At 48.1% G+C, this 27,511-nt stretch overlaps 1 protein-coding gene across 3 annotated transcripts in view; it reads right to left on the bottom strand.

Moving 5' to 3' along the window:
* The window catches only part of trit1 (tRNA isopentenyltransferase 1), a 61,143-nt gene extending 55,065 nt beyond the window's left edge, over positions 1 to 6,078 (bottom strand). Inside the window, exons 1-3 of one of the 3 annotated variants that reach the window (XM_038801976.1) lie at positions 5,921 to 6,078; positions 1,499 to 1,531; positions 8 to 99 (exon numbers count right to left, since the gene is read on the bottom strand). In XM_038801976.1, coding sequence (XP_038657904.1) covers positions 8 to 99; positions 1,499 to 1,531; positions 5,921 to 6,040 — 245 coding nt within the window. In that variant the 5' untranslated portion in view covers positions 6,041 to 6,078. Of the gene's footprint in view, positions 1 to 7; positions 107 to 1,393; positions 1,532 to 5,920 lie in introns of all 3 variants that reach the window. The other 2 variants (XM_038801959.1, XM_038801966.1) reach the window with 2 other exon arrangements.
* Between the last annotated feature and the right edge of the window lie 21,433 nt (positions 6,079 to 27,511).

A 27,511-nucleotide genomic window follows, 5' to 3' on the forward strand; every position in this document is an offset into this window, starting at 1 on the left:
CCAGTACCTTTGTGTCCACCAGCACTTTCCAAAGCAATGACTCGATGTAGTAATTGGTTCCTCCCACGATAATTGGGATCTTCTGTCTGTCAACGATATCTTCAATGTGTGAAGTTAATGAAAATTTATTTTGTTTAAAGTTTGAGAATTGCATTCACCTGAACATTACACAAGGTTTAGGCCACGGTTAGGTATGGGCTGAACGTGCAGCACAATCTCTTGCCAAGCCAGGGAATACAGCATAACAGGGGCAGAGGGAGAAGGATTGTAACATTAAAAGTCTGTGAAGGATCACGGTTGGTTACTCACTCACCTGAGTCAATAGGTCATGAGGTTCAAGCCTCATGCCAGACTCCACTGCAGTGTTAAGGGTGTGCGGCACTCAGAGAATCCAACCTTATCAATTAAAACCTGAAGCCCCTTCTATCAAAAGATTGTCCTCATCTTAATGTAGCATAGGATCATAGAATACCTACAGTGCAGGCCATTCGACCCATCGAGACTGTATGACTCTCTGGAGCAGCGACCCACCAGGCCCACTCCTCCACCTTATCCCTGTGACCCACCTAACAGTTGGACACTAAGGGGGCAATTTAATATGTTAAATCCACTTAACCTGCACATCTTTGGACAATGGGAAGAAACCGGAGCACCCGGAGGAAACCCACGCAGACATGGGGAGGATGTGCAGACTCCGCACAGACAGTTACCCAATGCTGGAATTGAACCAGGGCCCTTGGCGCTGCGAGGCACAGTGCTAACCACTGAGCCACCGTGCCACCCACTTCTCTCTCAAGTCAGCACTTGAGAAGAAAACTAACAACAAACTGCAAGACATCATGATTCCAGGAACCACATTCTCATCAGTAGAAACCAAAGCCAATGATTTAAGGCAGTGTTTCCAATCCCAGCATCAACACTGAGACTGACCGCAGACTTAGTGAATTGATAGCATCTCACTCACCTCACGTTGTGTCATGGGTTTCTGATCTCAAAATTTGTAAAACTTAGTTTGTTTATGGCCATCAATTGAAATTATAATTGGTCCCAGCCTCCTCAGACAAGACAGCTCACTATGCTGTAGTATCACTCTACGCCATCTCAGTCTCGAGCCATCTGTTCAAACTGTCATGTCTGCTACCTCTCGATTGGACTTTTCCAAATGCTTTCACCAGCCTCCTGCCTTCCACTTCAAATAAACAAAATTCTTTCCTGGCCCCATTCCCCCACCCTGGATACAGACCGACGCCATGCCCCCCCCCGCTACAGACTAAGATCACCCCCCCCCACCCACCGATACAGGCTGAAGTCAACCCCCTCCGCATACAGGCTGAAGTCAACCACCCCCGCCCCCATGCGGACTGATTTCACCTCCACCTTGATAAAAGGATATTACAGATAACGCCTTATTCCTGAAGTCAACAACAGAAAAGGAGACTAGGGGATCCAGGAAGCTGATCATGTGGTGAGTGCACAGTTGCTGCTCCTCAGGTGTTACCTTGTTTGTGATGATGTCCAAACCTTTGTAAACCTATAATGTGCACATAAATATTAATGTTGTTCCTCGGCTCTACTTTCCTATCTTTTGCACCTAATATACAGCCTTTGAAAGAGGCTTGCACCCTGCAATACATCACCCAGTTTGCCACTTTCAATTTGACCCTCCACTGCGCTCCTGTAGTTCTGTGACTTCCCCACCTTTGTAAGACTCAATTATTACAGTTAAGCTATGTACTAATCTCTGGATGATGGGAGGGGGAGGGGGAACTGAACTAGGAGAGGGCACTAGTCAGAGCGTTTACTGCAACAGAAAGTTGGTGATGGGGGAAGGGGAGGATTTGACGCTTCACATCAATAATTTTGTGTCAGAACTATCAGGTTAACCCTTTCCCTCTCCACAGGTGCTGCCTCACCCTCCGAATCATCTCAGCATTTTGCACTTAAGATATCCAAGATTTAGTTTTTTAAAAACTCTTTCACCGATGAAGGCATGGTTTATAATTGCCCTTGAGGGTTATGGTGAGCTTCCTTTTTGAACCACTGAAGTCCCCGAGATGTAGGTACATCTACTGTGCTATTCACAAGGGACTTCCATGATTTTGACCCAGCAGCAATGAAGGTATGGTGATATATTTCCAAGTCAGGGTGGTGTGTGGCAGGTAGTTAAGATCGTGAGTTTAGAAGATGCTGCCGTTGGACGTTTGACAAGTTGCTACCGTGCATCTTGTCTGTGGTACACATTGTGCATCAATAGTGGATACAGTAACAAGTCTTAGCAAGAGTATTAGCGAGAGGCAGCATGGTTTTGTGAAGGGGAGGTCGCGTCTCACTAACTTGATATAGTTTTTCGAGGCGGTCACAAAGATGAGGCACTGGATGTTGTCTATATGGACTTCAGTAAGGCCTTTGACAAGGTCCCTCACGGCAGACTGGTACAAAAGGTGAAGTCACACGGGATCAGGGGTGAGCTGGCAAGGTGGATACAGAACTGGCTGGGTCATAGAAGACAGAAAGTACCGATGGAAGAGTGCTTTTCTGATTGGAGGGCTGTGACTAGTGGTGTTCCGTAGGGATCAGTGCTGGGACCTTTGCTGTTCGTAGTATATATAAATGATTTGGAGGAAAATGTAGCTGGTCTGATTAGTAAGTTTGCAGACGACACAAAGGTTGGTGGAATTGCAGATAGCAATGAGGGCTGTCCGAGGATACAGCAGGATTTAGATCATTTGGAGACTTGGGTGGTGAGATGGCAGATGGAGTTTAATCCGGACAAATGTGAGGTAATGCATTTTGGAAGGTCTAATGCAGGTAGGGAATCTGCAGTGAATGGTAGAACCCTCCAGAGTATTGAAAGTCAGAGAGATCTAGGTGTACAGGTCCACAGGTCACTGAAAGGGGCAACACAGGTGGAGATGGTAGTCTTCATTGGCCGGGGCATTGAGTATAAGAATTCAAGTCATGTTGCAACTGTATAGAACCTTAGTTAGGCCACACTTGGAGTGCAGTGTTCAATTCTGGTCGCCACACTACCAGAAGGATGTGGAGGCTTTAGAGAGGGTGCAGAAGAGATTTTGCCTGGTATGGAGGGCATTAGCTATGAGGAGCGGTTGAATAAATTTGGTTTGTTCTCACTGGAACAAAGGAGGTTGAGGGGCGACCTGATAGAGGTCTACAAAATTATGAGGGGCATAGACAGAGTGGATAGTCAGAGGCTTTTCCCCAGGGTAGAGGGGTCAATTACTAGGGGACATAGGTTTAAGGTGCGAGGGGCAAGGTTTAGAGATGATGTACGAGGCAAATGTTTTTTTACACAGAGGGTAGTGGGTGCCTGGAACTCGCTGCCGGAGGAGATGCTGGAAGCAGGGACAATAGTGACTTTTAAGGGACATCTTGACAAATACATGAATAGGATGGGAATAGAGGGATACGGACCCCGGGAGTGCAGAAGATTTTAGTTTAGACGGGCAGCATGGTCGGCACAGGCTTGGAGGGCCAAAGGGCCTGTTCCTGTGCTGAACTGTTCTTTGTTCTTACAACACCAGTCCAACAGGTTTGTTTTGAATCACTAGCTTTCGGAGCACTGCTCCTTCTTCAGGTGAATGAAGAGGTGGGTTCCAGAAACGCATATATAGACAAAGTCAAAGATGCAATACGCTACTTTGAATGCACGTCTTTGCAGGCAATTAAGTCTACAAGTCCAGACGGAGCAACTGGAGAGAGGGATAATCACAGGTTAAAGAGGTGTGAATTGTCTCAAGCCAGGACAGTTTGTAGGGTTTCGCAAGCCCAGGAGTTGGGAGGGGAGATCAACTGGCGAGGATGAAGTGAGGCACTACGAAGGGTAAACGGGACCTCCTCCTGTGCAAGGATGACTCTGATACAGTTTACGGTGCTGCACAGGATGCATATGACTCGGGCGAGAATGGTGGGTTCTTTCAGGGGGTAGCAGATGAGTGTGAGAGGTGTGGGCGGGGGCCAGCGAATCACATGCACGCTTTGCGGTTGCAAAAAATTGGGAAGATTCGGGGCAGGAGTGTTCGCGATCTTAGCCAGGATAGTGGAAGAGCAGGTGGATCCGAATGCTTTGGTGGCGATATTTGGGGAATCAGAGAAGCCGGAGCTCACGGAGAGGAGGAAGGCCAATGTCATGACCTTCATCTCTCTGATTGCACGGCGACATATTTTTCTGGAGTGAAGGTCGGAATCACCACCGGACGTAGCGGTTTGGTTGGGTGACCTGTATGACTTCCTGCAGTTGGAGAAGATAAAATATGAGTTAAGGGGCTCTGCAGAGGGGTTTGAGAAAAGGTGGGGGATGTTTGTGACCATGTTTGAGGAGCTGTTCGTCAGGGGGGTGGCGGGGTGAAAAATGGGAAAAGTTTGTACAGGCTGCATAGTTGATTGCTGGGAAGTATGTTTCCCGGGGTGTTTGTTTGTTGTAATAAAATACATTTTTTTTAAAAGGCTAGTGACGATGGATAGTTTCTGGTCAGATTAGTGATGCCAGTTAGTTTCCAGTCAGGTGAGTGACACAGTTAGTTTATTGTTGAGTTAGTGAAGGCAGTTAGTTTCTGGTCAGGGGCGGCACAATGGTTAACACTGCTGCCTCACACCTCTGGGGACCCAGGTTTAATTCCGTCCTCGGGTGACTGTGTGGAGTTTGTACTTTCTCCCCGTGTCGGCGTGGGTTTTCTCCGGATGCTTTGGTTTCCTCCCTCAGTCCAAAGACGTGCAGGTTAGGTGGATTGCCCGTGCTAAATTGCCCTTAGTGTCCAAAAGGTTAGGAAGGGTTACTGGGTTATGGGGATCGGGTGGAGGCGTGGGCTTAAATGGGCTGTTCTTTCCAAGAGCAGGTGCAGACTCAATGGGGTGAATGACCTCCTTCTGCACTGTACATTCTATGATTCTGCGACAGGTTAGTAACAGCAGTTAGTTTCTGGTCAAGTTAATGACAGGGGTTAGTTTGTGGTCAGGTTAATGACAGGGCTTAGTTTCTGGTCAGGTTAATGACAGTGCTTAGTTTCTGGTCAGGTTAGTGACAACGGTTAGTTTCTGGTCACGTTATTGACAACAGTTAGGTTCTGGTCAGGTTAGAGACAGCAATTAGTTTCCGGTCAGGTTAGTGTTAGTTGGGCAGCACAGTGGGTTAGCCCTGTTGCCTCACAGAGCCGAGGTCCCAGGTTCAATCCCGGCTCTGGTTCACTATCGGTGTGGAGTTTGCACATTCTCCCTGTGTTTGTGTGGGTTTCGCCCCCACAACCCAAAAATGTGCAGGCTAGGTGGACTGGCCACACTAAACTGTCCCTTAATTGGAAAAAATGAATTGGATACTCTAAATTTATTTTTTAAAAGTTAGTGTTAGTTTAGTGATGATAGTTAGTTTAGTGATGGTGGTTTGCATCATTTAAGATGTATCTAGACAGATACATGAATGGGCAAGGCGCAGAGGGATACAGATCTTTAAAAAATAGGCGACATTTTTAGATAGAGGATCTGGGTCGGCACAGGCTTGGAGGGCCTGTTCCTATGCTGTCATTTTTCTTTGTTCTTTGTGGTTAGTTTGGTGTAGGTGGTTAGTTTGATAAGATTCATAGAATCATCGTAGAATTTACAGTGCAGGAGGCCATTCAGCCCATCGAGTCCGCACCAGCCCTTGGAAAGAGCCACTGAAGGCCACACCTCCACCCTATCCCCGTAACCCATTCTAACCTGTTTTGGTCACTAAGGGGCAATTTAACGTGGCCAATCCACCTGAACTGCACATCTTTGGACTATTGGGTTATGACGGATTCTGAATGCTGAAGTTTCAGCTTTTCTTTGACGGGCACAGGGATGAATGTCAAACGTCCCGAGTTTCCCACAATGTTTAAATCTCCCGGGCTTGGGCTGGGGGCCTCGCTCACTCCCACAACCCCGCTACCTGCATGGAGTCGGCGCTGACGATCTCTCCGGTGAAGCGCCGGCCCAGCTCGAGCGCCAGACGCGATTTCCCGCAGCCGGTTGCCCCGAGAATCACAACCAGAGGCCGGGGGAGCGACATCGCGGTAGAGACCAGGGGGGGGGGGGGGGGTGGAACAGAAACCAGGGGGGAAGCGGGTAAATAGAAATCGGAAGTGAGCGGGGACCGGAAATGGGGGTGGATTGGCTGTGTTTGGTACCAGCTCCCCGCACAGAGATCGGCCTGTTTTATGGACGCCATCTTTATGAGGGGCAAAGCGTAGATGTGCGCAGGTGCAGCCCCACCCTTACATGGAGCACGGTCAGAAGAGCGCGTGCGCGGTCAACACAAGCAACAGGATGAGAGAACATTGTGACTTTCCAACCTGGTCTTTAGAAGGATTTGCAAATGGAAACTCAAAGCTTTTCATTGGGAGATAAGTGCACCGCAGTTATGATGTGGAGATGCTAGTGTTGGACTGGAGTGGGCACAGTAAGAAGTCTGACAACGCCAGCTTTCGGAGCACTGTGCTCCTTCACAGCTTCTGATTCACCCGAGGAAGGAGCTGCGCTCCGAAAGCTAGTGATTCGAAACAAATCTGTTGGACTTTAACCTGTGATGCATGATCAATTACACAAAGGCGAGAGTTGAATGCAATTGAGGCTTTAATACACTAAGATGTGTGGCCTCTTACAGCAGCTGGCGAAATGGCTGCTGTACGGGGAGCACACATTTTTATACTCTGCCTACTGGGCGGAGCCAGCAGGCAGGGAACTACCCCTGTACCTGTAGTACAGAGCCTTACCACAAATCACCTAATATATACATCAGTGTTAGGGCAGCACGATGGCCTAGTGGTTAGCACAACCGCCTCACGGCGCTGAGGTCCCAGGTTCGATCCCGGCTCGGGGTCACTGTCCGTGTGGAGTTTGCACATTCTCCCCGTGTCTGCGTGGGTTTTGCCCCCACAACCCAAAAATGTGCAGAGTAGGTGGATTGGCCACGCTAAATTGCCCCTTAATTGGAAAAAATAATTGGGTAAACTAAATTTATAAAAAAAAATATATATATACATCAGTGGTGACTACCACATTCACCCCCTGTTAAAATTGAGTCTGGCAGGGGTGGTGGAGAACTATATACAAGTACATGATTTAAAATACAGAGATAAAAAAATTGAGTCCAGCGGGTGGAGCAGAATTATAAAGAAGGATGATGTTTCAAGAGTCCCGATCAAGTTACAGCTTCAGTCGGTCCGGAGCCTTGATCCGCCACTGGGAGCGCCGCAGCGGTGGCGGTGATTCCGGTGTTGGTCTGGTCCTTGGTGACTCAGGGAGCGTGCCGAAATCCTCGTCATCCTTGGGCATGGGCAGGGGGAGGACGGATTGTCCTGGGGCGGGAGTTGCGGCTGGGTGCGCCGGGGAAGGAGAGGGTGGCGCCAGGCCGGGGAGGGAGGTGTGTGGGGAACCTGCTGGTGTCAGGTCCCTGAGGGAGACAGTACCTTGGCAGCCGTCAGGGTACACTACGTAGGCGTACTGTGGTTGGCGTGGAGTAGCTGTACCCTTTCAACCAACGGGTCCGCCTTATGGAGTCATATGTGCTTACGGAGGAGTACGGGTCCTGGAGCTGCGAGCCAAGTCGGGAGCAACACCCCGGAGGTGGACTTCCTGGGGAAGGCAAAGAGACGTTCATGGGGTGTATCATTAGTCGCAGTGCATAGGAGTGACCGAATGGAGTGCAGTGCGTCGGGGGGGGACTTCCTGCCAGCGGGAAGCAGGTAGATTTTTGGACCGTAGGGTCAGCTGGACGGCCCTCCAGACCGTACCATTCTCCCTCTCCACCTGCCCGTTTCCCCGGGGGTCGTCCTGCTCGAGGTGATACCCTTGTTGAGCAGGACCTTACGCAGCTCATCGCTTATGAATGAGGATCCCCTGTCGCTGTGGACGTAGGTGGGGAAGCCTAACAGAGCGAAGATGGTGTTGAGGGCTTTGATGATGGTGGCAGACGTCATATCAGGGCATGGGATGGCGAAGGGGAATCTGGAGTACTCATCGACCACACTGAGGAAGTATGTGTTATGGTCGGAGGAGGAGAGGGGCCCTTTGAAGTCCATGCTGAGGCCTTCAAAGGGGCGGGAGACCTTCATCAGGCGTGCACGGTCCGGCTGGTAGAAGTGTGGTTTGCACTCCGCACAGACCTGGCAGTCTCTGGTGATTGCCTTGACTTCCTGGACGGAGTAGGGCAGATTGCGGGCCTTGATGAAGTGATACAAACGTGTGACTCCCGGGTGACAAAGATTGTCGTACAGAGTCCGGAGTCGGTCCACCTGTGCGCTGGCACATGTACCTCGGGATGGGGCATCGGGGGCTCGTTGAGCTTACCGGGGCGATACAAAATCTCGTAGTTGTAGGTGGAGAGCTTGATCCTCCACCTCAAGATTTTAGCCTTTTTGATCTTGCCCCGCTGTGTGTTATTGAACATGAAAGCTACCGACCGTTGGTCAATGAGGAGAGTGAATCTCCTGCCGGCCAGGTAATGCCTCCAATGTCGCACAGCTTCAACGATGGCTTGGGCGTCTTTTTCGACAGAGGAGTGCCGGATTTCGGAGGCATGAAATGTTCATGAAAAGAATGCCACGGGCCTGCCTGGTTGAGTGTGGCGGCCAGAGCGATGTCTGATGCGTCGCTCTCTACTTGAAATGGTAATGCCTCGTCGACTGCGTGCATCGCGGCCTTGCCGATGTCAGTCTTAATACGGTTGAAGGCCTGTTGAGCCTCGGCCGTTAGGGGAAAAAGAGTGGATTGGATGATTGGGCGGGCCTTGTCCGCAAAATTTGGGACCCACTGGGCGCAGTAAGAAAAGAACCCCAGGCAACGTTTGAGGGCCTTGGGGGGGGGGGGGGGGGGAGTTCCATGAGGGGGCGCATGCGGTCGGGATCGGGCCCCAGAACTCCGTTCTGGACCACATAGCCGAGGATGGCTCAGCGGTTCGTGCTGAACACACACTTCTCCTTGTTGTAAGTTAGGTTGAGGAGAGTGGCGGTGCGGAGAAATTTGGCAAGGTTGGCGTCATGGTCCTGCTGATCGTGGCCGTAGATGGTGACATTGTCAAGGTACGGGAAGGTGGCCCGCAGCCTGTACCGGTCAACCATTCGGTCCATTTCCCGTTGGAAAACCGAGACCCCGTTGGTGACGCCGAAGGGAACCCTGAGAAAGTGGTAGAGGCGGCCATCTGCCTCGAACGCAGTGTATGGACGGTCCGCCTTACGGATGGGGAGCTGGTGATAGGCGGATTTTAGATCCACAGTTGAGAAGACCCGGTACTGATTGACGATATCAGATATACGTGGGGGGGTGTACGCGTCGAGCTGCGTGTACCTATTGATGCTCTGGCTATAGTTCACGACCATTCTGTGTTTCTCCCCAGTTTTCACCACTACCACTTGGACTCTTCAGGGGCTGTTGCTGGCCTCGATAATGCCTTCCCGAAGCAGTCGCTAGACTTCGGACCTGATGAACGTCCTGTCCTGGGCGCTGTACCGTCTGCTCCTGGTGGCGACGGGTTTGCAATCTGGGTTAAGTTTCCAAATAGGGAAGGTGGGCTGACCTTTCGGGTCACGAGGCCGCACAGTAAGGGGTGGTAGGGGCCTGCCGAATTTCAATGTTAGGCTCTAGAGGCTGCACTGGAAGTCCAGGCCGAGTAGTAAGGCAGCGCCGAGGTTGGAGAGGACGTAGAGGTGGAAACCAGTAAACTCCACGCCCTGGACAGTGAGAGTGGCTATGCAGTACCCGCCGAATTTCAATGTTAGGCTCTAGAGGTTGCACTGGAAGTCCAGGCTGAGTAGTAAGGCAGCGCAGAGATTGGGGAGGACACAAAGACAAGAGTTGAATGCAATCGAGGCTTTAATACACTAAGATGTGTGGCCTCCGACAGCAGCTGGCAAAATGGCTGCTGTACAGTGGAGCAGCGATGCCTGGCATGTAGGCCCTCTGACCCAAACACAGGCGAATCATTACCTTCATCTATTCACAACAGGTAGAGTACTGACCATACTCAGCCAATGCGTGCTTGCAAAGCTCAAGAATATGATGTGTAATATTAGATGTGATTCCATGATTGGACACTTTGCTGAACAATCCTGAGTGTGCTGAGAATTACGCAACAACCTATTTATGATTATCAGTCAGGCTCACTTACACTTCCAAGAAGCTACATACATTCAAACACAGAAACCTGTCCTCTGCAGGCAAAGGTGCAACAGAGATCCAGGATATTGGGGCCTATCTGGTAACCAGGGAGATCCAAGAGCACAAGGTCAGGTTGGATTGTTCCAATGGAGAATGTGGAGTTATTGGAGCAACAGGCAGACAGGAAATCGCTGTGTCTCTGCAGTGTTACATAGGCAGTGGTCGTCTCCCTAGAGTCTGCCAAGGGAGGGCAGAGTTCAGAGATCAGGTCTGACAAGCACAGACCCTTCAATATACAATCTAGAATCATTGTTATTGCCCAATTCTGCTTCTTGGTGAACCATGTGGAGGACAGTGAGACTTCAGGAGCATGTGGACAGGCAGGTGGAGTGGGCAGACAGGTGGCAGATGAAATTTAATGTGGAGAAGTGTGAGGTGAAATATTTTAGAGGAGGATTGAGTAAGACAATCAAAAACAAAGCGTACAATTCTGAAGGAGATGCCGGTGCTGAGGGACTGGGGTTAAGGGATCAGGGGTTATGGGGAGAAGGCAGGAGAATGGGGATGAGAAAAATATCAGCCATGATTAACTGGTGGAGCAGACTCGATGGGTCGAGTGGCCTAATTCTGCTTCTGTGTCTTATGGTCTTATAGTCTTACAAAGGGAAGCCCTTAAAGCGATAATGTGATCATTCACGGAAACCACATTTCGTATGGAACTACATGGAATATAACAACATGGTTCAACAGGAGAACAAAATATGTCCATTGTATGATAGTGATAGTGATAAGACACTGGGCTGGATTCTCCAGTCTCCCAGCTGTGGTTCCTGGCAGCGTGCCGTTCGCTGGTGGTGGGATTCTCTGTTCCCACTACTTGTCAATGGGATTTTCCATTGAAGTTACCCCATGTTACTGGGAAACTGGGGGTAGGGTGTGTGTGCTGTCAGCGGAAACTGAGAAACCCGACGGCCGAGAATTCCGGCCACCGTTTCATATTGTCTTCCTTTAATAGTCCATCGGTTTTAACTTGAAAGGGCTTCACTTGTTCTGCGCAATATCAGTTTCTAAACAGGAAAAATAAAATAACCCATACTGAAGGATCTGATCATTCTCCCTTTTTATCCAGGCATTAATTAAGCTGAGGAATGACATTCTGGGAAGATCAAGCCTTCATTTATTTTTCAGGACACTCTCAGATCAGTTGATGTTCAAATCAATGGAAACTTTTCTTTCACAATCTCAGTACTTACTGCTTGACATTTCCCTAATGAACATAAACATTAGTAATAGGGTTAGGCTATTTGGCTCTTTTAGCTTATTCCATTATTCATGATCTTCTATCTCAGCTGCACTGTCTGCACTGCAGCCAATACTCTTGGATTCTCTGACAGCCCAAACATAGATCAAACTTTTAACTGGAATATATTTAATGATGACGCAGCCAACACACCCTGGAACAGAGATCTCCAAAGTTTTACAACCCTCTGCAAAAAGCTCTCTCTCAATCCGTCCTTATTCTGAGGCTGTGATCTGGAGGGAGATTGATGTTTAAAGATTTGATTTAGTTCAGTGTACGTATAATAAAAGTTTGACAACCTAATATGGTATTATGTTGAATTCTGGGATACAGGCTGATCACATGACTTTATCTTAGCATCACACTCAAACTTTTAAATAAATTTAGAGTACCCAATTATTTTTTTCCCATTAAAGGGCAATTTAGCATGGCTAATCCAGCTAACCTGCACATCTTTGGGTTGTGGGGGTGAAACCCACACAGACACGGGGAGACTGTACAATCTCCACACGGACAGTGACCTAGGGCTGGGATCAAACCCGGGTCCTCAGCATCGTAGGCAGCAATGCTCATCACTGTGCCACCGTGTTGCCCCATCGCACACAAACGTGACAAGGGACAAAGAACATATGGCCATAAGGCGGTGATATAAGACATCAAGGTTGGACAATTACTGGTATGGAATTATCCAGCTCCCTTGCAATGGATCAGCTCCATTCTCTAAATTCAAAGTCCTACTGTGCAAAGACACACAAGTATTAAAACATCCAGGCTTGTGTATTAAATTAATACAGTTTAACTTGTGCTGTTTAAAGGAAGAAATTTTATTTCACAGTATGTAATCATCTTTTGGTTTTGTAAGTTTAGAATTAAGTTCTGTAAATTGCTTTTGTAATTCTGTAGTTTGTTTAAATTTTAATATCTGTTAGTGGAATGAACTGTTGTGTCTAGCAGGCCAATCACTTTCAAGCATTGCTAAATATTTTATATAGACTTGGTATATCTTCTGTAACTTTTTCAAAACTATTTGACTTATACCAAGCATTGACAGATACAACAAAAACATACAGTAGCAAAGCAGTTGTCTCAATAAAGACACATTGATAAGCGCCTGTTTCTTTGAAAAAATAATTTTTATCGAGATTTTCACAAAATATCAAAAACAGAAAATATCAACAAGAAAACAGTATTAACAACAAAAAAGAAAGAGAAAAAAAAACCCAAACCACCCCCCCCCCCCCCCAGTAACTACAAAAAGAAGAAATAGATTAGCACCCAGCATATTCAACAAACATATGTACACATTTCTCCCCTCCACCAAAACATCCCCCCCCCCCCCCCCCCCCCCCCCCCGCCTCCCTCCCTCTCCCCCCCCCCCTGCCGGGTTGCTGCTGCTGCTGGCCTATTTTCCTACCGTTCTGCCAGGAAGTCAAGGAAAGGCTGCCACCGCCTTAAAAAACCCTGCACTGATCCCCTCAGGGCAAATTTCACCCTCTCCAATTTGATGAACCCCGCCATATCATTGACCCAGGCCTCCACGCTCGGGGGCCTCGCATCTTTCCACTGAAGCAAAATCCTCCGCCGGGCTACTAGGGATGCAAAGGCCAGAACACCGGCCTCTTTCGCCTCCTGCACTCCCGGCTCCACTGCTACCCCAAATATCGCGAGCCCCCAGCCTGGCTTGACCCTGGATCCTACCACCCTTGACACCGTGTTTGCTACCCCCTTCGAAAATACCCCCAGCGCTGGGCACGCCCAGAACGTATGGGCGTGGTTCGCTGGGCTCCCCGAGCACCTAGCACACCTGTCTTCGCCCCCGAAGAACCTGCTCATCCTCGTCCCAGTCATATGAGCCCTATGTAGCACCTTGAACTGTATGAGGCTAAGCCTCACACAAGAAGAGGAGGAATTCACTCTTTCCAGGGCATCCGCCCACGTCCCCTCCTCAATCTCCTCACCCAGCTCCTCTTCCCATTTACCCTTCAGCTCCTCCACCAAGGCCTCATCTACCTCCTGCATTACGTGGTACACGTCCGGATAAGCACCTGTTCTAATAATGTTCTGTAGATCAAATAGAATCCGATGAATCAATACTCCTAGACACCACGTGTTGTCTTATCTCAAGTAAAAGCAGACATGAAAATGATTCTCTTATATTCTACACATAATACTACATACGCTATATTCATACTTTGTAAAATACTTTATTAGTTTTAAGACTATAAGCAGCTTTACCATTCTATTCTTTGTTTTAAAAGTAAAGTCACTCATTCTAAGTAACCAGAGAGAAGTAACAGCAACCTTCAAATAACCTGTACAAAACATAGAGTCACAGGCCGGGGGTCTCCGTTCCAGAGTCAAAGTGCTCCTGCCAGCGGAGGAATCGAGATAGTTTTCCGCTGGTGCTAGGAGCAGTGCCCAGGAGCGAGTCACAGTCTCTTGCCCTGCAAATTTATGCATGGTGGAGAGCTCGCCAGATTCCATCAAAATCCTGGTACCGGTCCGCCATATTAAACGGGCGGCCTGATCCCAAAACCGGCAGCAGGCCACGCACTTCCCCCACAGCATAAATCCCCCTGATAAGGGCATCCCCAAACCCTCATCTGGGGGTGGCGTCTTCCCCCCCCACCACACCACACATGCATGAGGGTGACCCAAACCCACTCCCACTCGAACCCCCCAGCTCCCATTAGCCACGCATGCATGAGGGTGACCCAAAACCCTGCCCCCACTCAATCCCCCAGCTCCCATCAGCCCCCGTCCCAGCCCCCTCCAAGTTGGGGGTCCTGTGTCTGATCTTCCCCTTCTAGGCCTGGGCAACCTGAAGATCACCCTTGGTACCCTCTGCGCAAAAGCATCCTCTTGGTCTAAGTTATTTTAATTTTGATGTAGTCTCTTCACCCTGAACTGCTGTGCTGGACAGTTGAAGAACTTCTATTTTTGAACAGCAGAAAGCATTTAGCTGCCAATCATAGCAAGAGAGTTTATAAACATTGTGGTTAGCATCCAAGCAGGGTACTTGAAATGCATTCAAGTGTGAAGAGTAAGATAAATAAATGAGCCACCAAGCAGCTGTGTCTGAACCAATCTCAGGCAGTAAAAGGTGCAATTGAATGGATACTTAGCATTTTAAAGTTGTCTGGGGATTTGAAGATTTTTCAAGTGTTGTGGTCTTTTGAGGAAGCCTCTGATACTTGTAATAGCTGCTGTTTTAAAGGCTTTTGTCTGAGGAAGCAGATGTCAGGAAAGATAAAGTGTTGATTCTTCACTGAACTGCCTGGATTGTTCATCAGCTGTCAGGCAGAGCAGTTCAGGCTGAAGAGGCCACCTCAGAGTTTAAAAGGTCAGATCAGGAGGATGCTGCTGAGCAGAGATGTGCCTGAGATCACCATGCCAAGGTTCCTAATACCGGCATCGGGCAATCTGAATGTTAACTTTCTGTGATTGAATACAAAGACATACAGTGTCCCTCTGAGGACCAATATTCTGCTTTTCAATTTTTCACACCAAAGTGGATGACTTCCATGTTCTCGCCCACTTACATAACCTGTTTTGCACTCCTTTCTCATTTATCTTTGTGACTCATGGTGAACGGCACCAGCTAGAGGAGGCTATTCACATCCATAGGCCCACAATGCCGCTGCAAACTAGCTCAAATTCACAGAATCACAGAATAATACAGCACACAAGAGGCTTTTCGGCCCATCGAGTCTGCATCAACATGTGAAAAATACCTGACCTGACTACGGAATCCCATTTGCCAGCACTTGGCCCAAAGCCTTGAATGTTATGATGTGGCAAGTGGTCATCCAGGTACTTTATAAAGGATGGGGGGCAACCCGCCTCTACCACCCTCCCAGTCAGTGCATTCCAGACCATCACCACCCTCTGGATAACAGGTTTTTCTTCAAAACCTCCCTAAACCTTGAACTTGTAACTGACCCTTCAACTAAGAGGAACAGCTACTTCTGATCCACCCCATCCATGCTCCTCATAGTCTTGTACACCTCGATCAGGTCACCCCTCAATCTTCTTTGCTCCAGCGAAAACACCCCAAGCTGATCCAACCTCTCTTCATAACTTAAATGTTCTATCCCAGGCAATATCCTGGTGAATCGCCTCTGCAACCCCTCCAATGCAAACTCATCCTTCCTATAAGTGGAGACCAGAATTGTACACAGTACTACTCCAGCTGTTGTCTCACCAAAGTTCTATACACCTCTAACATGACCTCCCTGCTTTTGTAATCTGTGCCTCGATTGATAAAGGCAAGTGTCCCATATGCCTTTTTTACCGCCCTATTAACCTGCCCTTCCGTCTTCAGAGATCTATGGACAAACGCGCCAGGGTCCCTTTGTTCCTCATAACTTCCCAGTGTCAGGCCATTCATTAAATACGTCCCTGTCACATTACTCCTTCCAAAGTGTATCACCTCACACTTTTCAGGGTTAAATTCCATCTGCAACATTTTTGCCCATTTGACCATCCCAGCTACATCTTCCTGTAACCCAAGGCACTCAAACTCACTGTTACCACCCAACTAATCTTTGTGTCATCCGCAAACTTACTGATCCTACCCACCATATAGTCATCTACGCCATTTATATAAATGACAAACAATAGGGGGCCCAGCACGGATCCCGGTGGTACGCCACTGACCACTGGCACCAGTCACTAAAGCAGCGTCGGTCATCACCCTCTGTCTCCTACAGCTAAGCCAATTTTGAATCCACCTTATCAAATCACCTGTAACCCATGTGAATTTGGCTTCTTTATAAGTCTCACATATGGGATCTTGTCAAAGGCTTTGCTGAAATCCATGTAAACTACATTAACTGCGCTACCCTCCTCCACACACCTGGTCACATGCTTTAAAAGTTCAAATTTGTTAGGCATGACCTCCCTCTGACAAAGCCATGCTGACTATTCCTGATCAAACCTTGCCTCTCCAAGTGGAGATAGAGGGCGCGATCCAACGGCCACACTGCAGTTGAAAAGCAGCTCGCCGCGGCATGGCTTGCCCATTGAAAGCTGGGAGACATTGCAATGTAAATCCTGCCCACAATGGGCGGGATCACGTTTTAGCAAATCTACATATTAGAGTGTGGGAGCAAGGCAGTAAACCTCACTGTAACATGCAGAGTCCCAAGATACCTGAAGTTTTGGAATTCAACCCCTTTGCCTCAGATCTCAGGCGAGTGCCATTCAGCACTGGTCCCTACAGAAAGGGGACCAGACAGAACGGCACTCTTGGAGGTCTCCAAGGGGATCGGAGGCCACAGCTGCATGTCCTTTGGGCAGGGTGGTGCCCTGGCACCGCTGGAGCACCTGGGTACCCTGGCAGTGCCACCTGGGTGCCAGGCTGGTACTGCCAAGATGCCAAGCTGGCATTTTCTGCACTGCGCGATCGAGCCGGGGTTGCCCATGTGTGTGTTGGGGGGCTGGGGATCCTCCCGTATTACAGTCGGGCTGGGAGGGAGGTTGGGTATCATTTTGGGGGCCTTTGAGATCAGGATTCCATTTTTAAATGGCGTCCCGATCTCTTGCTACAATGGGGAGTTCCGGCATGTGGAGCTCTCCAATTTATAAAATGGGGCTATGTGTAGCCTCAGCCGTGCATTCCCTGTTCAGGCCCCTTATTCAACGCAAGTCGCGGTGAATGGCCAAGTGTTTCTCAGCACTGCGAGTGATGGGAAACACACGCCTAAACGCGCTCACTTGGGGACTTTGTTCCATTTTGGGAGAATCACGCCCAGATTCTCTCCTTCAGAATTTTCTCCAGTAGTTTCCCTACCACTGACATGAGACTCACTGGTCTGTCGTTCTCTGGCTTATCTCTACACCCTTTCTTAAATAGTGGGACCACATTAGCCTCTGGCACTTCGCCCGAGGCCAGAGAAGAATTAAAATTTGGGGTTAGAGACCCAGCAATCTCCTCCCTCGCCTCCCACAGCATCCTGGGACACAATTCATCCGGACCTGGAGACTTATCCACTTTTAAGGCCGCCAATATCTCTACCATCTCATCACTCCCTGTGCCAATTTGCTCAAGAACCTCACAATCGCTCTCACCGAGTTCCATAACTACCTCCTCTGCGTGAAGTACAGATATGAAGTATTCATTCAACTCCACCAATGTCCTCTGGCTCCACCCACAGATTTCTCCCTTGGTCCCTAATGGGCCCTACTCTGTCACTGGTTATCTACTTCCCATTGATATAGTTATACATCTTGGGATTTTCCCTATTTTTACCAGCCTGAGCTTTCTCATATCCCCCCTTTGTTCTCCTAATTGATTTCTTAAGCTCCATCCTGCACTTTCTGTAGTCCACTGATGCCTCCGTTGATTTGCTACTCTTGTATTTGCTAAAAACCTCTCTTTTCCTTCTCATTATATCCTGAATGTCTTTGGTCATCCATGGTTCTCTGGGCTTGTTACTCCTATTATCTCAGAGGGAACATGTTGGGTCTGTACCCTCCCCATTTCTTTTTTAAATACTCCCCCCCCCCCCGCTCTTCTTTAGATTTCCCCACAAGTAACTCTTTCCAGTCTATGTTGGCCAGATCCTGCCTTATTTAACTAAAATCCACTCTCCCCTAATCCAAAGTCCAAGATATTTTTAAATTTGGGACTGTAAATGCTGGCAGATCATCACATTGGCCAGGCTGAAATCCAACCTTTTCTCCTGGAAGGGAGAGAACAAAGAAATAAAGAACAAAGAAAAATTACAGTACAGGAACAGGCCCTTCGGCCCTCCAAGCCTGCGCTGATCCAGATCCTCTATCTAAAACTGTCGCCTATTTTCTAAGGAACTGTATCCCTCTGCTCCCTGCCTATTCATGTATCTGTCAAGATATATCGTAAATGATGCTATCGTGCCCACCTCTACCACCTCTGCCGGCAATGCGTTCCAGGCACCCAGCACCCTCTGCGTAAAGAACTTTCCACGCATATCTCCCTTCAAGTTTTCCCCTCTCACCTTGAACTCGTGACCCCTAGTAATTGAGTCTCGCACTCTGGGGGAAAAAGCTTCTTGCTATCCACCCTGTCTATACCTCTGCTGAATTTGTAGACCTCAATGAGGTCCCCCCTCAACCTCCGTCTTTCTAATGAAAATAACCTTAATCTACTCAACCTCTCTTCATAGCTATCGCCCTCCATACCAGGCAACATCCTGGTGAACCTCCTCTGCACCTTCTCCAAAGCATCCACATCCTTTTGGTAATGTGGCGACCAGAACTGTACGCAGTATTCCAAAAATGTGGCTGAACCAAAGTCTGATACAACTGTAACATGACCTGCCAACTCTTGTACTCAATACCCCTTCCGATGAAGGAACGCATGCCGTATGCCTTCTTGACCACTATCGACCTGCGCAGCCACCTTCCAGGTACAATGGACCTGAACACCCAGATCTCTCTGAACATCAATTTTCCCCAGGGCTTTTTCATTGGCCATATAGTTCGCTCTTGAATTGGATCTTCCAAAATGCATCACCTCGCATTTGCCCGGATTGAACTCCATCTGCCATTTCTCTGCCCAACTCTCCAATCTATCTATATTCTGTTGTATTCTCTGACAGTCTCCTTCACCATCTGCTATTCCACCAATCTCAGTGTCATCTGAAAGCTTGCTAAATCAGACCACCCTATACCTTCCTCCAGATCATTTATGCATATCACAAACAACAGTGGTCCCAGCACGGATCCCTGTGGAACACCACTGGTCACAGTTCTCCATTTTGAGAAACTCCCTTCCACTTCTACTCTCTGTCTCCTGTTGCCCAGGCAGTTCTTTATCCATCTAACTAGTACACCCTGAACCCTATGAGATTTCACTTTCTCCATCAGCCTCCCATGGGGAACCTTATCAAATGCCTGACTGAAATCCATGTATGTGACATCTACAGCCCTTCCCTCATCAATCAACTTTGTCACTTCCTCGAAGAATTCTATTAAGTTGGTAAGCCATGACCTTCCCTGCACAAAACCGTGTTGCCTATCACTGATAAGCCCATTTTCTTCCAAATGGGAATAGATCCTATCCCTCAGTATCTTCCCTACCACTGACGTCAGGCTCACCGGTCTATAATAACCTGGATTAGCCCTGCTATCCTTCTTAAACAAGGGGAAACATTAGCAATTCTCCAGTCCTCCGGTACCTCATCCATGTTCAAGGATGCTGCAAAGATATCTGTTAAGGCCCCAGATATTTCCTCTCTCACTTCCCTCAGTAATCTGGAAGAGATCCCATCTGGACCTAGGGACTTGTCCACCTTAATGCCTTTTAGAATACCCAACACATCCTCCCTCCTTATGCCGACTTGACCTAGAGTAATCAAACATTTATCCCTAACCTCAACATCCATCATGTCCCTTTCCTCGGTGAATACCGATGCAAAGTACTCGTTAAGAATCTCACCCATTTTCGCTGACTTCACGCATAACTTTCCTCCTTTGTCCTTCAGTAGGCCAACCCTTTCTCTAGTTACCCTCTTGCTCCTTATATATGAATAAAAGGCTTTGGGGTTTTCCTTAACCCTGTTTGCTAAAGATATTTCATGACCCCTTTTAGCCCCCTTGATTCCTCATTTCAGATTGTTTCTACATTCCCGATATTCTTCCAAAGCTTTGTCAGTCTTCAGTCGCCTGGAACTTATGTATGCTTCCTATTTCCTTTTAGCTAGTCTCACAATTTCATCTGTCATCAATGGTTCCCTAATCTTGCCATTTCTAACCCTCATTTTCACAGGGACATGTCTGTCCTGCACTCTAATCAACCTCTCTTTAAAAGCCTCCCACATATCAAATGCGGATTTACCTTCAAACAGCTGCTCCCAATCCACATTCCCTAGCTCCTGCTGAATTTTGGTAGTTGGCCTTTCCCCAATTTAGCACTCTTCCATTAAGACCACTCTCATCTTTCTCCATGAGTATTCTAAAACTTACAGGGGCAGCACGGTAGCATGGTGGTTAGCATAAATGCTTCACAGCTCCAGGGTCCCAGGTTCGATTCCCGGCTGGGTCACTGTCTGTGCGGAGTCTGCACGTCCTCCCCGTGTGTGCGTGGGTTTCCTCCGGGTGCTCCGGTTTCCTCCCACAGTCCAAAGATGTGCGGGTCAGGTGGATTGGCCATGCTAAATTGCCCGTAGTGTCCTAAAAAGTAAGGTTAAAGGGGGGGTTGTTGGGTTATGGGTATAGGGTGGATACGTGGGTTTGAGTGGGGTGATCATTGCTCGACACAACATCGAAGGGCCTGTTCTGTGCTGTACTGTTCTATGTTCTATGATCACTATTCCCAAAGTAATCCTTCCCGAGTTGGACTATTTACATACCGCTGTAGAAAATCCTCCTGGATGCTCCTTACAAATCCTGCTCCATCTAGACCTCTGACACTAAGTGTATCCCAGTCAATGTTGGGAAAATTAAAATCTCATATCACCACCACCCTGTTGCTCCTACATCTTTCCATAATCTGTTTCCATATTTATACCTCTATCTCATGCTCGCTGTTGGGAGGTCTGAAGTACAGCTCCAACATTGTTACCGTACCTATCCTATTTCTGAGCTCTGCCCATATTGCCTCACTGCTCGAGTCCTCCATAGTGCCCTTCTTCAGCACAGCTGTGAGGATACTCTCTGACCAGTAATGCAATTCCTCCATCCATTTTTACCTCCCTCTCTATCCCGCCTGTAGCATCGATATCCTGGGATATTTAGTTGCCAATCATGCCCTTCCCTCAACTAAGTCTCAGTCATAGCAATAACATCATACTCCCAGGTACTAATCCAAGCCCTAAGTTCATCTGCCTTACCTCCCTGCCTACTCTTCCCCTTAGTCACGCTGACTTCATGATCTAGTTCCTTACAGGCTTTAGTTACTCCCTCCCTACTGTCCACTAACCTCCTCATTTGGTTCCCATCCCCCTGCCACATTAGTGTAAACCCTCCCCAACAGCGTTAGCAAAAGCACCCCCAAGGACATTGGTTCCAGTCCGGCCCAGGTGTAGACCGTCCAATTTGTAGTAGTCCCACCTCCCCCAGAACCGGTCCCAATGTTCCAAAAATCTGAACCCCTCCCTCCTGCACCATCTCTCAAGCCATGCATTCATCCTGCCTATTCTTTCATTTCTACTCTGACTACCACGTGGCAGTGGTAGCAATCCTGAGATTACTACCTCAGATGTCCGACTTTTTAACTTAACTCCTAACTCCCTACATTCTGCTTGTAGGACCTCATCCCGTTTTCGGGTAAAAGCAGATACCACCTTCCAGAACCTTCTAAATCTCCAGATACTAAGCGCATGATTCTCCAGCCTTGTTACACTCTCGCTCAAGTGAAATGAGGCCGGTCACTGGCGGGAGAGGCAGAAAACGAGAACCGCACCAACGGCAGACAGTTAGAACATAGAACTTTACAGCACAGTACAGGCCCTTCGGCCCACGATGTTGTACCGAACTAGTCTGAAACTAAGATCAAATCAACCTACTCCCAATCATTCTAGTACATTCCATATGCCTATCCAATAACCGCTTGAAAGTTCGTAAAGTGTCCGACTCCACTACCATAGCTAGGTGTGCGTTCCACGCCCCAACCACTCTCTGAGTAAAGAATCTACCTCTGATATCCCTCCTATATCTTCCACCATGAGCCTTATAGTTATTCCCCCTTTAAACAGCTACATCCACCCGAGGAAAAAGTCGCTGAACGCCCACTCTATCTATCCCTCTCATCCTTATACACCTGAATTAAGTCACCTCTCATCCTCCTTTGCTCCAATGAGAAAAGCTCTAGCTCCCTCAAACTTTCCTCTTAAGACCTACCCTCCAACCCAGGCAGTATCCTGGTAAATTTCCTTTGCACCCTTTCCAATGCTTCCACATCCTTCCTATAATGATGTGACCAGAACTGCACATAATACTCCAAATGTGGTCTAACCAAGGTCTCGTGCAGTTGCAGCATAACCTCACTGCTCTTAACTCAATCCCCCTGTTAATAAATGCTAACACACTATAGGCTTTCTTCAAGGCTCTATCCACTTGGGTGGCAACTTTCAGAGATCTATGGACGTGAACTCAGAGATCTCTCTGCTCCTCCACATTCTTCAGAACCCTGCCGTTAACCCTGTGATCTGCATTCAAATTTGTCCTACCAAAATGAACCACCTCACACTTATCAGGGTTAAACTCCATCTGCCACTTTTCAGCCCAGCTCTGCAGCCTATCAATGTCACATTTCAGCCTACAACAGCCCTCTACCTCATCCACTACTCCACCAATCTTGGTGTCATCAGCAAATTTACTGACCCACCGCTCAGCTCCCTCCTCCAAGTCATTTATAAAAAATCACAAATAGCAGAGGACCCAGCACTGATCACTGTTGTACACCACTGGTGACAGGGTTCCAGGATGAAAATTTCGCATCTATCACCACCCTCTGTCTTCTATGTGATAGCCAGTGACTGATCCAATCGGCCAAATTTCCCGTTATGCGATGCCTCCTTACTTTCTGCATGAGCCGACCATGGGGCACCTTATCAAACGCCTTACTAAAATCCATGTAATGCGATATCAACTGCTCTACCTTCACCTATGTACTTAGTTACCTCCTCAAAGAATACAATCAAACTTGTGAGGCAAGACTTACCCCTCACAAATCCGTGTTGACTATCCTGGATCAAGGTTTATCTTTCCAAATGATCATAAATCCTATCCCTCAGGACCCTTTCCAATAATTTACCTATGACCGAAGTGAGACTAATCGGCCTATAATTCCCAGGGTTATACCTATTGACTTTCTTGAACAAGGGGACAACATTCGCCTCTCTCCAGTCTTCTGGCACTATTCCTGTAGACAGTGAAGACATAAAGATCAAAGCCAAAGGCTCTGCAATCTTATCCCTCGCCTCCCAAAGAATCCTAGGATACATCCCATCAGGCCCAAGAGAGTTATCTATCCTCAGGCTTCTCAAAATTTCTAACACATTTTCCTTCCGAATATCTACCTCCCCAGCCTACCAGCCTGTATCGCACTATCCTCCTCAACAACATGTCCCCTCTCCTTTGTGAACCCTGAAGAAAAGTATTCATTTATGGCCTCTCCTATATCTTCAGACTCCATGCACACCTTCCCACTACTGTCCTTGACCGGCCCTAACTTCACCTTGGTCGTTCTTTTATTCCTCACATAAGTGTAAAAAGCCTTGGGGTTTTCCTTGATCTTACCCGCCAAGGACTTCTCATGCCCCCTCCTATGTCTCCTAAGCCCTTTCTTGAGCTCCTTCCTAGCTAACTTGTATCCCCCAAGTGCCCTAACTGAACCTTGTTTTCTCATCCTTACATAAGGATTCCCTTGACAAGACATTCAACCTCTTTTGTAAACCATGGTTCCCTCACACGGCCATTTCCTCCCTGCCTGACAGGGACATACATATCAAGGATGCAGTATTTGCTCCTTGAACAAGCTCCACATCTCAATTGTGCCTTTCCCTGACAGTTCCTGTTTCCATCTTCTGTTCCCCAATTCTTGCCTAATCGCATCATAATTATAATTCCCCCAGTTATAAACCTTGCCCTGCCGTATGGCCCTATCTCTCCATTGCTATAGTGAAAGACACCGAATTGTGGTCACTATCTCCAAAGTGCTCTCCCACAACCAAATCTAACACTTGGCCCGGTTCATTACCCAGTACTAAATCCAATGTGGCCCTGCCTCTTGTCGGTCTATCCACATATCGTGTGAGGAAACCCTCCTGCACACACTGGATAAAATCAGCCCCATCCAAACTATTCTAATTATAGTGGTTCCAATCAATATTTGGAAAGTTAAAGTCACCCATGACAACTACCCTGTGACTACCGCACCTATCCAAAATCTGCATTGCAATCTTTTTCTCCACATCTCTGTTACTGTTTGGGGGCCTATAGAAAACTCCTAACAAAGTGACTGCTCCTTTCCTATTTCTAACTTCAGCCCACACTACCTCAGTAGACAGATCCTCCTCAAACTGCCTTTCTGCAGCCATTAAACTATCCTTGATTATCAATGCTACTCCTCCACCTCTTTTACCACCTTCCCTAATCTTACTGAAACATCTAAACCCCGGAACCTTCAACAACCATTCCTGCCCCTGTTCTATCCACGTCTCCGTAATGGCCACAACATCGTAGTCCCAGTTACCAATCCATGCTTCAAGCTCATCAACCTTATGCCTGATGCTCCTCGCATTGAAGTAGACAAACTTCAAACCACCTTAATGCCTGCAGATTCACTCTTGTGACCTTGGTACCTTCCTCAGTACTGCCCTCAACATCCTGAACTGTAGCAATGTTCTCTCCTGGACTACAAATCAGTTTTCCATCCCCCTGCCAACTTAGTTTAAACCCCCCCGAAGAGCTGTAGCAAATTTTCCTCCCAGGATATTGGTGCCCCTCTGGTTCAGGTGTAACCGTCCTGTTTGTACAGGTCCCACCTTCCCCAGAATGTGCTCCAATTATCCAAGTAACTGAAACCCTCCCTCCTACACCATCCCTGTAGCCACATGTTTAACTGCACTCTCTCTCTGTTCCTCACCTCGCTAGCACGTGGCACTGGCAGCAAACCAGAGATGACAACACAGTCTGTCCTGGCTCTCAGCTTCCACCCGAGCTCCCTGAATTCATGTTTTACATCTCCGTCCCTTTTCCTACCTATGTCGTTGGTACCGATGTGTACCACGACTTGTGGCTGCTCCCCCTTAAGGATCCTGAAAACACGATTAGAGACGTCACGGACCTTGGCACCCGGGAGGTAACACACCAACCGTGAGCCTCTATCGTTGCCACAGAACCGCCTATCTGTACCTCTAACTATAGAGTTTCCAATAACTAATGCTCTCCTGCTCTCTCCACTTCCCGTCTGAACCACAGGGACAGACTCAGTGACAGAGACCTGGTCACCGTGGCTTATCTCTGGTAGGTTCTCCCCCCCCTCCCCCCCACAACAGTATCCAAAACGGTATACCTGTTATTGAGGGGAACAACCACAGGGGATCCCTGCACTGACTGCTTCTTCCCCCTCCTTTTAAATGTCACCCAGCTACCTTCATTTTTAGGAGTAACTGCATCCCTGTAGCTTCTATCTATAACCGACTCTGCCTCCCGAATGATCCTCAGTTCATCCAGCTCCAGCTCCAGTTCCCTAACACGGTCTTTGAGGAGCTGGAGATGGGTGCACTTCCCACAGGTGAACTCAGCAGGGCCACTGATGGCGTCCCACACCTCGAACCTGCTGCAGGAGGAATATTGCATTGCCCTCTCTGCCATCCCTTCCATTTATCGACTTGACATTACAGAGAGCAAAAAAAAGCTTACCTGATTTTTACACTCCCCGCAGGTTAGAGGTGGTGGAAGTGTGGAGAGAGGTAATGGAAAGAAAAGCTTACCTCACCAACTCACCACACAGTCTTTTTTTTTTGGTTAGAGGAGGAGGATGGGTGGGAGACACTACCTGTGTAGTGTCTCGGGTTTAGCCACTGCCTGAAATATATTAGTTCTAGAAACTCACCCGACAGCAGCTTTCCACAATTCACTCCCCATAGCTGAAATATGGGAGTGATGCAACCGGCTCGCTCCTATAGCTGAAATCGGGATCTTGCTGTAGCATGGCGAGAAACCAATTATCACCATTTAAGCCCCATTTCCATACAATTAATGAGAGCCACCCCGTATCCAACGGCCTCCCATTATTCAGCGGCATCTCCAGCAAGTGCTCACGCTGCCGCCGATTAGTACTCCTTTTCAAAAATGGGAACCTGCCGGAAGGGGAGCCGAGGAGGTGAGTAGCCATCTTTGCTCACAGGCAAAGAGCCCAGGGCGTTGGGCTTGCCACCGTATTGCTCTGCGGAGGGTGGGGGACCCTTAGCTGGGGGTGGGAGACCCTCTTCAGCGGTGGGCCACCATGGGAGGATGGGTGGGGATGCAACCGGGGGGGGCAACTACGCGCGGCACCACCATGCCCACCCTTGGATGGTGGGCAACCCAATTAAACCTTGATGCCTGGACACTGCGGGAGGCAACACCACACACGCAGCAGCCAATATCTGATACCCAGGGGATGGGTCACAGCTCCGGGGATATGTCCATGGAAGCCTCCCTGATTTGCCGGTCACACCAAACCTCGGCCATTCTTCAAATAAATGGGGGGGGGGTCACGCATACTTTAAAAACAGTCAAACATGGATAAATAAAAAATTAAACAATGATAACATTGGAAATTATGCTAGGTCTCCTTAGGACACCAATGGAAAATGGCAAAAATGCAACCTGGACTCTATCTCATCACATTCATCATCGGAACAAACACTCAGGATATTCCTATCAATATGAACTTTTTATACCCAGGATGCCTCTAGTTTGCCCCACATGTTGCAGGGGAATGTTGAGGATGCTGTACTATGGATACACTCTAATAAATGTATAATGTTTGGCTGTAATAATTCACAAGAAGCCAAATGGTAGCTCATCTGAATGCTATCTATGTCACCATAGCAGGGCATTGGTGGGATTTTCAAACAATCGCTGTCCTGAAATTGCATGTCTCACTAACAACCCAGAAAAATGATTAGAACTTGGGCTAAGGTGCCCTGGGACACTCATAGATGGGAATTTTGCCCTATATGCCCTCTCATCCATTCCTACTTCCCACCCTAACAGTCTGCAAGCCAAATGGAGGTACAGTCTCTTGAGTTGGGGACTATATGAGATCAGGACAGGGCAAAAGCCAACCCAAAAATCACCCCATTCCATTTGCCCTGAAGCCACCCCCGGACCACGAAACAGATTAGTCCAAAAACACACAGGGAAAATCCTGTGTAACAAAATTCACCATGAATTGGTACCTGTGGTGGTGGATATAATTGGGACCCAAGCTGCCAGAGTGGTGCTCTCCCCAACTCCACTTGGCTCGCAGACTGTTAGGCTGGGAGGTAGGAATGGCTGAGAGGCAGGAGAGAGCCAAGAGAGGATTAGTAAATGAAGCAGCCGCAGCAGGAGTACCAACTATCAACTCAATTGATTTGGTAAATCTGGACAACAAACTTCGACTTC

The sequence above is a fragment of the Scyliorhinus canicula genome, chromosome 1 (assembly GCF_902713615.1).
Source record: "Scyliorhinus canicula chromosome 1, sScyCan1.1, whole genome shotgun sequence".
NCBI classification, from domain to species: Eukaryota; Metazoa; Chordata; class Chondrichthyes; order Carcharhiniformes; family Scyliorhinidae; genus Scyliorhinus; species Scyliorhinus canicula.